This window comes from Netta rufina, assembly GCF_964035555.1.
Source record: "Netta rufina genome assembly, chromosome: 3".
In the NCBI taxonomy this organism is placed as follows: domain Eukaryota; kingdom Metazoa; phylum Chordata; class Aves; order Anseriformes; family Anatidae; genus Netta; species Netta rufina.
Window position 1 is genome coordinate 76552944 of NC_140125.1, and position 9433 is coordinate 76562376.

At 39.8% G+C, this 9433-nt stretch overlaps 1 protein-coding gene across 1 annotated transcript; it reads right to left on the reverse strand.

Moving 5' to 3' along the window:
- Nucleotides 1-1192: 1192 nt before the first annotated feature.
- On the reverse strand, nucleotides 1193-9383 carry ZUP1 (zinc finger containing ubiquitin peptidase 1). Its single transcript, XM_084283761.1, has 9 exons — nucleotides 9154-9383; nucleotides 7896-8012; nucleotides 6698-6807; nucleotides 5750-5918; nucleotides 5132-5320; nucleotides 4607-4775; nucleotides 3714-3865; nucleotides 3148-3368; nucleotides 1193-1954 (listed from the first exon to the last, which is right to left on the reverse strand). Exons 1-9 carry the CDS (start codon nucleotides 9323-9325, stop codon nucleotides 1907-1909), a joined length of 1347 nt encoding a protein of 448 aa, XP_084139887.1. The 5' UTR covers nucleotides 9326-9383; the 3' UTR covers nucleotides 1193-1906.
- Nucleotides 9384-9433: the final 50 nt, after the last annotated feature.

The following is a 9433-nucleotide window of genomic DNA, read 5'->3' on the forward strand; positions in this document are numbered from 1 at the left end:
TGCGGGGTGAGCCCTGCTCTCCTGAAGGTGGCTGTTGCAGGCACGTAGCAAGCAAAACCAAGCCTGACAGGACAGAAGATGCCCTCCTCCCATTGAGAGGGAAACCTACATGTAATTGCCAGAAAGACAACAAACAGAGCTGTGCTGAGCACTTAAAACACAAATTCACAGTATTAGTCAAAGTGCTCAGTGACCCATGGATGAAAGGCAGACTCGAAAACCCTTAGAGCTGCAGTTAAATTTACTGGCTTTTGGATGTACAATGCATGTAAACGCAAGGGCACTGAGTCACACTGGGCAGAATATTCAGTCTGGCTTGGAATTAGCACTCTTAACTAGGAATAAACAGCTTCAGTCAAAGGGTGAGTGAGTAAACAGTGCAGAAAGACTGAAGCATATCTGAGAGGGTCTTAGTGATAGTATGGCAGCAAAACTTCACGTGGTGTTAAGAACATGCCACACAAGACCAGTGCTAATAGGGGAGTGGATGGATCGCTACTTCCCAGGAAATCTGTCCCTAACATCAGCCACTCGAGGCAGTGTCCTTTATATTTAACCTTTTTCCAATATATAGGTCACTTCCATATACCTGCCAGAAATTATACATTCCTATGATTAAGTTTTTTGTTTTTACTTTCATGCATGTTTGAGATGTTACTAAGGTGTGGATTGCAACATCCTTACATATCCATTCACTAGAGACTACTAGCTCTGAGACAAACAGGTTAATGGTAAAACTCCCAACACTTACATCAAGGCATCAACACGCAGCAATCCAAATGAGAGGTAAGTACCTAAACTCCTTAATAAATGAATGTCATGGGATGATTCAGTTGCTTAACAAAACATCTAGAGCTATTTGCAACATGAGACCCCCTGCACCCCACCCTGGCCTCCAGCTACCAGGCTGGAGAAGCATGACTTTTACAGTCAGAGCAACATCTTAGATACACTATAGCACCTCTAAGGCCTAAGGCGCCTGTTTCAGCAAATGGCTCCGTTGTCCTCAATGGCACTAAGCCCGTATAACAGAGCTCCTGCCCAATAGTCATGTCTCAGAGCCCCCTTTGAGCTATAAATCAGAAAACATAAATAGAAATTAAAATCAAAAAAGGACAAAATAAACAATGTTTTTTAAAAAAAAGTATTTTATTTATTCACAGTACAAAAAATACTTTCTTTCCATGCCCCTGCGGTTTGTCTTGCACACACCCCTGGACCACACACACACACCACACTTTGGACACCACTGTCTTCGGTCTCATGCCCCACACTAACACTGACCCACCTCATAAGCACGTTTGTGTTTACAGGTGGTACATGTAGAGAAGCCAGCTAATTAAAAAGAAGTGCAGTAGCAAATTAATCCCTGGTGGAACAAACCATGCCACGTCAAGTCAGCGAACTGTCTCTGTACTTTGCAAGTAGTTGCAGGAGAAGTTGCAGAGGACGTAATAGATATATGATCAAATTTTGTAAGAGATGGAGCATTAGCCATAGAGGTGGTATAAATATATTTACAGAGGTAAATTTCAACAGGCACTCCAAAAAAAAGGTAGCTTTTTAAAAAAAAGGTATGTTTACCCACTACTTATTGACAGTGAACTATGGTAAATAGTTTGGTACAGGAAGGTGGGTATTAATTTGCAATTTAAGCAACTAAGAAAATACCCAGTTTTCTACTAAGGTAAGAACTAAAACTGAAGAGTTACAGATTCATCTGGACAGAAGTGTTTTGACTGAAGATCAAAACTACAGGTTAACGCCAGTGTTGTGCTTTTCCAGGGCCCCTGAAACTTAGTTCAAGGCATAATTTAAGTCTAGAAAATGTTACGTTAGGGTCACAGTCCATCCATTTAATGTTTCACACCCAACAGATTCCAGGAAGAGGTAGTAAAGGCATCCTTTAAGGAATCTTCTCTGATGTTAAGACCCGAGAAGCATGGCAGCGAGCCTAAAAAAAAGTGTGGGTAGGGGAGTGAGAAAGGAGAGAGAACAGTTTAATGAACTATTACACCATTTTAAACCATTAATTTGAAAAGTTTACTAACATATAAGAGGTTATATTTCATCTGTGATTTTTCTAGATAAAACTCAAAACAAATACAATTTTAAAAATTAAATCAAACCTTTGGAAGGAAGAAACACCCAACCCTACAAGACACACTTCCTTAATTACAGTGACCTGAATTCTAATGCTTTTGCCAGTAAGGGTAAGAGAGAGTGTGTGTCTTGCTGCTATTTCTGACATGTTCAGGGACAGGAAGCACTTAGATAATGTCTCATTTCAATATACAGCTGTTAAAGACACTTCAGCGGGTGACTCAGACAACAGTTATTTCATAATTTACACATAAAGTCTGTCCTTAAGTTTGGAGATGCTGAATAGCGTGCATAAGATACCACGGAGTCTGAACATGGATCCAGCAAATCGATTTGTTAATGTAGGAAAGTGGAAATTTAAGAAAAAGAACACATCTGACATTCAGCTGAAAGAACTTCAAGGTCCAAAGAACTTACAATGCCCAATGTGAATCATCTAGACAGGATTTATAACAAATGTTGACAGCTTGAACATATTAAGGTAATCAGAGCTGCATGTTGAATACTTTACATTCTAACTACTCTTAGAAAGCAGAACGTGCTAGTTCTAGTACCCAAGATGAAGAGACATTGAGTGGTTAGGCTTCAGTATCCATGTGCCTTTTTCTTCAACTATAAAATGCTGATAGATGTCACACAGCTTTATAAAGTTGAAATAGAAACACCCTGAATGTACTTTTGTGCTATGAATGCTCTGCATGTAACTTATATGCCTATGATAAGCTATTTAGAATACTACAAAAAATGCAAAAAAAAAAAAAAAGCCTAATTTACATAGGCAACCAAGTGCAAGCTTCATAAGAGATTTCTAAGCTGTCAGTTATATCAAGGTAGCACCCATTTACATGCAAAACTGTTCTGTTCTGGATATCCTAATGATTACTCAATTAACAGAGAATATGCAGAAAGTAGAGGAAACAAAGAATGAGGAAACTGAATAGGTGAAAACAAATCACCATGTGACCACACACACACTTGAGTCTGAAAGAGAAGATGCAGATTCTTGTACATTTTCTTACAAAAACTATTTCCTGAAATACTTACCGTTTTCTCTTCCAGTGTGAGGATGCCATCTACAGCAACTATCTGGTACTGCTTTTCTTTTAAGCCACTCACAAATCTCCGAAGTAGTTTGAGACCAGTACCATCGGTGCTTTGTTTTAAGAGTTTCTGCATTTCTTGAGAAGGACATCCCGGGTCAAACAGTAGTAAACATAAGGTTTTATTTTTCTTCTCTTCTATTCCAACAACAGTACGACTGTGACCTAGTTTCAAAACAGATTTTCAGTATTTTAGACACACATAAAATTCAATTTACTTGTTTGTAGCATACTATTTATTTTCAAATCAAGGAACATAATACTTGAAATTTAATAAGGTAATTTTAAGTATAGAGCAGACGTCAACATGCTGAGATCCTGCTCATGCCCAGCTTTTCGTTCAGTAAAAATAAAAGCTTTTTAATGTTACATTTACTTCCTAGAAGTTTAACAGTAAACAAAGCTAGGCCTTCAATTAAATGAAGATGGAACGTATGACGCTGCTCTGAATTGCAGCACATACAGTTGAAGATAGAGGATAGTAAGAAACCAGTACACTGTGATGCTGACCTTGATGCTGCAAGTAGACAGGTGGTCTGGAAGTACACACTACCTTTGTAGCACCTTCATTATCTGTAGAATAGTAACGCAAAATCCACTCAAACAAACGAGGGTGCGTACCCGCGGGACCAGTTGGTTTGTGAAAGTCAATAATTTGACACCTATAAAACATTTAAAATAAAAGCAACAGATACATTTGAAACAGGTTGTTTTTTTGTTGTTGTTGCTGTTTTTGTTTTAAATTTCACTTCAGTCCCTTCCTCCTACAACAAAAATATTTTGTAAACAACAGTAATTGCAGGCATCAAGTGGTAATTGTCACTATTTTTTTTTAAATAAATACAGGCTTAGAAGATATATACACGTAAGTACAAAGCAATGCAGTATGCACTGTTCAAGACCACAGTATTTACTCAGTGGCAAAGAATTACTCTACTCTGTTCAGCCTAATAAGCTTATGAAGTCTGCCAAAATTAAAACATTTGATTTTTGTAGAATTACAGCACAGAGACAAATTAAGAATTCTAAATACGCAAAGTGACTAGCTGAAATTCAGATTCTTCTTGAGACTAAACCTAGAGCGAAAGTAAGCTTTTAATATTTGATTTTATGCCTATGTGGCACAATTCCTCAACCAAGTCTCAATGACCAAAACAGTTAATTCAATTTACGTATCTGCGTAAGTAGATACATACATTCACACTGAAGTAGATACATAAATTCACAGTAGATACATCTTCACACTGCACTAAATCTTATCCACTTATAGGCAGTTTAAACATAAAGCCACTATGATGGCTTCTGCTTAATAGTTTAATTCTTACCTTAATTCTGACCCTTAAAAGATACATGCTTAATTATCACTTAAAAAAAAAAAAAACATCAGAAAAAGTAATACTTACTTTATCCTGAGACTGGTTAACAGTGAATAAATTTCACATGCTCCTATCCATGCCTTGGAACCACGTAATCTGTTGTTGAAGTGAGATGCCCCATGAGGATCAAAGCCTTCTTTCCAGGCATCTTCAATCATGGACTGAATCTTCGGTATACTAGGAATTAGTGCAGTATCTGAAACAGAAAAGCTTTTGAACTGTAGCAACAGTTACTGAAATAGCACATCAAACCCATCCAGCCTCTTTTGTAAGAGCTAATTGACGTTACAAAGATAACCCCCCAAAAAAACCCAAAGGTTAAGCTTCAGCCACATAATGCCTTGCCAATAGTCATGCCTTTGATTCTTTTCACAGTATGGTCTAGTGTCAATAGGAAACATTTAATGGGATACCCATTAAATGGTATAAAAATGGGTATCCCAATGGGTATGCCACTAGTAAGCCTTGTTGTATAAATGAAAGAGTAAAACACAGATCAATAGGTTGTCATTGAAGACGTGCAAAATAAGTAGTCAGGATTCTGATTAATACCTCTCAAGCAGTCACTATACAAGCTGTTTTGCAGCAGCGAGGAAAGGAGCATTTGGAAATTCCTGTAACCACAACCCCAGCCTTTGTCACCCAAAGATGAGTGGAAGTGATCTACTCCTGCTGAAAGCCAAACACGTCTCACATCTTTGTTTTCATTCTGATAGTACTTGCACAATGCTTCAATTACTCCTAGAAGAACAAATATGAAGTTTATCTGTAAAAAACATTACTTTTCCAGAAACAGATTACAACTAACTGAAACACAATATAAAAAGCAGCTATGAATTTTAACAGCTAAAGTAGGTTAGGAAGCCAAACTAAGTAGCAAACAAGCATATTCCCAAAGACAACCCTCATGCAGTAAGAGATTTTCAACTTCTGATGCATATTGCATTTGGGCCCTTACCTTGCTTCCAAGGTTTCACAAGTCTTCAGGTTCGATAAAGGATTAAAAATATGTCAAACTTAAATTTAATTATTAAACTAAGTTGTCACAGATTAGTATTATTTGCATCCTAATTCTAATCCTAAGTAATGAAATACTTTGTTAAAAACTGCTTTGGTCATCAAATGCATTGACTAAAAGCTACATGCTTAGTTGCTGAAATGCATTTGTACCTGAGGTTTTTGTTTTCCCATCATCTATACCAACAGCCAAACTTTCCATCATGTCAGCTTTTCTCTTGTGATATTCAAAAGGCTGCATCCTTCCTCTATCAACTTCCCTTTCCATATTCTTTAGGAATTGTTGCTTGTAGCCTCCAGAACTATCCAAGCCATACTGCCTCTGTCAGGGATAGAACGTGCATGATTAAAATCACATTTTAAAAATTCTTGTTTAATGATGTAAGAAGCTGCATGCACAATCAGTAACAATGAAAAACAGTGAACACTGAGACATAAGATCTTCAGATTTACGACCTTTTAGAGCTGAAGACCAAGCTTCACTCCTGACTAGAAATGCAGAGTTAGGACAGCTATCCCTGGAAGAGCAGACATCTCCCTGCTCCCCCTTGAGCTGACAGCCATAGGCAGAGGCAGTCAATTACCAGGAGGTAGCAAGTGCAGAAACCGATGCTATCAGTGCTGTCAAGTAGGAGACAGAGGGAATCTAGTGGTGGGGTACTCACTAAAGCAGATGATGGTGTCCAGAAAGAGGACAGCCAGGATGCTCAAGGCCTCAGGTACTCTGCCAGGTAATATACTCCAGGCTGTGTCAAAAGGCAGAGCACTAGAGCTGGGTGGGGTGCAGTATGGGGTGGCAGGGTGCCTGGTGAGAGCAGTGCAACACGCACAGGTAGCACTTGGCCCAGGGTAGCAGTAAAGTCAAGTAGCTTGAGGTAGGCATGCCTCACACCAGTGCCAAGATCAGGGTTGCTGAGAATTTGCCTGCAAGCCACTCCTGCACCAACACTTCAGCACAGTCTGCCTGACTGGCATTACTAGCTCACACCTGTGCATTCTTATTTTCATGTAATCCAGGAAACAAAACATAACAAATTCAACATGATCAGCTTCTAATGGCACATCTCTTCAACATTTTGCCATTTTGAAACATTACGGTACCTGTAGCTTTTTAAATTCTTCCTTCTCCCGCTTCTCTTCTTCGAGCCTCTGCTGCTTATCTTCTTCATGTTGGAGCTGTTGAGCCAGTTCTAGATCTCTCATGTTTCCACCTATTCAGGAGTAACGATTCAAGAACAGAGGACTTGATCAGGAGGTTAACAATACTTTGATGGATCATTTAAAGATTCTTTTCTAAGCAGACATAAACTAGGCACTACTTTTCAGAGAGGGATCCCACAGTGTATTAAGCTATTAGCAAGGAGTACTAAACAGGACTGACAACATTCAGTCTACTAAGACTCAGACTCCTGACTTCCACAAAACGTATGCAGAGTCACGGAGCTGTTGCTTGGCAAATAGTTCAAGTAACACCTCTACTATTAGTAAAACTTTTGTTTACTATGTTTCACTTAATTATTAGCAAGAAATCCTAGTTTCCTGAACATCACAGACCTATTAGCTTCTAGGATTGCTGTTAGCAACCTCGTAATGCAGTGACAAAAAGAAATAGGTTCAGAGGACTGGGTAAGGAATTTCTAGATTACTATTAGCCATGCATATAAGGCAAACTTATTTTGATTCCTTTACCTTATCACTATGACTGTTGAACAAGCATGAACATTTGGAGTAAAGAATTGAGTAAAAAAAAAAAAATAGACATTACCAAAAGGTATAGATTTTAAACTCTTTACATGGATATTTACCACTCTAAACCCTGTACCATAGGATCACTGAATGGTTTAGGTTGGAAGGGACCTGAAAGACCATCTAATTCCAACTCCCTGCCATGGGCAGGGATGCCTCCCACCAGACCAGGTTGCTCAAAACCCCACCCAATCAAGCCTTGAACACTTTCCAGGGATGGGACAGCCACAACTTTTCTGGGAAATATGTGCATAATCCTCCAACAGAGCTAGGAAAATATATGTAATACTGCTATCTTTTACATATTTTCCGCTCTAAGTTTTAGTTTTGTCTAACACATAGTAAACTTATTTAACAAGCATGGATAGACATACTTCTGCATATGTAGAGCACTTGGGCAAGCAATAATACTTAGTATAAATTTCATTACAGGTGTATTCAGTTCTCTTTTTATAGAAACGCTTACTCTACATTTTGTATGAAATTCTATACTGCAACATGCAAATACTGCAAATGCTTTCAAAGATTATCAAGCTTGTATCCTTTCACATACCTTCTGAAAAGCTATGTTCCTCTAGGTGTAAATCCACGTGTTCTTCAAGAAACTGAAGGTTTGTACAGGTAAGACTGCATATGGGACATTCGTATAGCTGTTCACCATTTCCCGTGTCTAAAAAAGAAATGCAGTTTCTTGCTTAATGCAATTCCTGGTTTTGTGTGGTTTTCTTTTTGAGAGAGAATCATCCCCCAATTGATATATACAGTCTAAAATAAATATACAGTAAGAAATTTTATATTGCCATTGAAATTCCTCACAGAAAGGCAGCACATGCTAAACAGCTATTACTGTTAACCATTTTACAACTCATAAATACCTGACAAGTCTGAAAACCTTTTCCTTCTATTAATCAAGTTTTATCCCATTTAACTTACCACGGTCCTTGTAACATTTTTATTTAGACGTGCCTAGTCTGAATTGTCAGATCTTTAATAAAAAGATCTGTGCTGTTGATGGAAGAATACTTAGAATAACATAGAAATAGGATAACACAGAAATAGAATAACATAGAACAGTTAAGGTTCAAACGAACTTATAGAAATCATTTCGTCCCTCAATTCAGGGTCAGGCCAAACAGGTTCGGGTTCTCAGAGCCTTTTCCAGTCACTTTTCAAGTAAGTTCAATGACAGAAACATCACAACATTGTTGGACAACTTGTTCCAGTGACTGACCACTCTCACAGTAAGAAGTGTTCCTGAGTTTAAGTGGTATTTCCTGTATTTCACTCACAGCCTGGCATCCTGTCTGTCACTGGTCAGCACTGAGACAAAGCCAACCCTATCTTCAGCGCTCTCTTTTTGAGTCACTTCCACTTTCTTAAATTCACAAAACGCAGGATGTAATATGCTTATGTTAACTTGTTGTGGAGAACATTTGCCCAAGCTAAAAGCTCGTGACTGGCTGGAAGGGAATTTGATGTTATAATAACCTGAGCTCACCTGCAACGTTTTGGATAACACTCCAAGTGTTTCAGGAACCGACATGAATGCATTATGTACGTTTAAAAAAAAAAACAAATAACCACCTTTAATACAGATATTTTGAAAAGAGAAGTTTGTACGTATGCAATTAACTTATTCAAAGCCTGCATTATTTACACCAACAGAAATAATATATAATCGCTACCTCCAGCTGAGAGCCGACCAGCGCTGCAGGCACCCCAGCACCCAGCCGGTTTCGGGGGCGATGCCCAACCCTCACGACCACCGCCACCTCCCTCAGCGGGTCCCCCCCATCCCCTCCGCCGCTCACCCGCAGCGGGGGCACCCAGCAGCCTCCACCCATGCGCTCCCGGCTCCCTCCCCGCCGCCTCCGGCCGGGCCGTAACTGAGGGCCGCCGGAGCCGCTGGCAGGGCGGGCAGCGAGGGTACCGCCGCGCCGCCTCGCAGGGCAGCGCCCGCCCGCAGCCATCGCACACCAACATGGCGGCCGCCGCCTCAGCGCCTCACAGGGGCCGCCGCCATTCCCCAGCGGGACGCCGAGCCCGGTGCCGCCTCCTCCTCCTCCTCCTCCTCCCGCCGAGGCTGCTGGG

Excerpts from the sequence above, each read along its gene's own strand:
- ZUP1 (XM_084283761.1), bottom strand. The coding sequence starts at position 9,325 with ATGTTGGTGTGCGATGGCTGCGGGCGGGCGCTGCCCTGCGAGGCGGCG. Across the intron at positions 4,776-5,131 it reads GTATAGTGACTGCTTGAGAG|ATACTGCACTAATTCCTAGT; the intron begins GTATTAATCAGA and ends TTTCTGTTTCAG. Across the intron at positions 3,369-3,713 it reads TGTCTACTTGCAGCATCAAG|GTCACAGTCGTACTGTTGTT; the intron begins GTCAGCATCACA and ends TTTTGAAACTAG.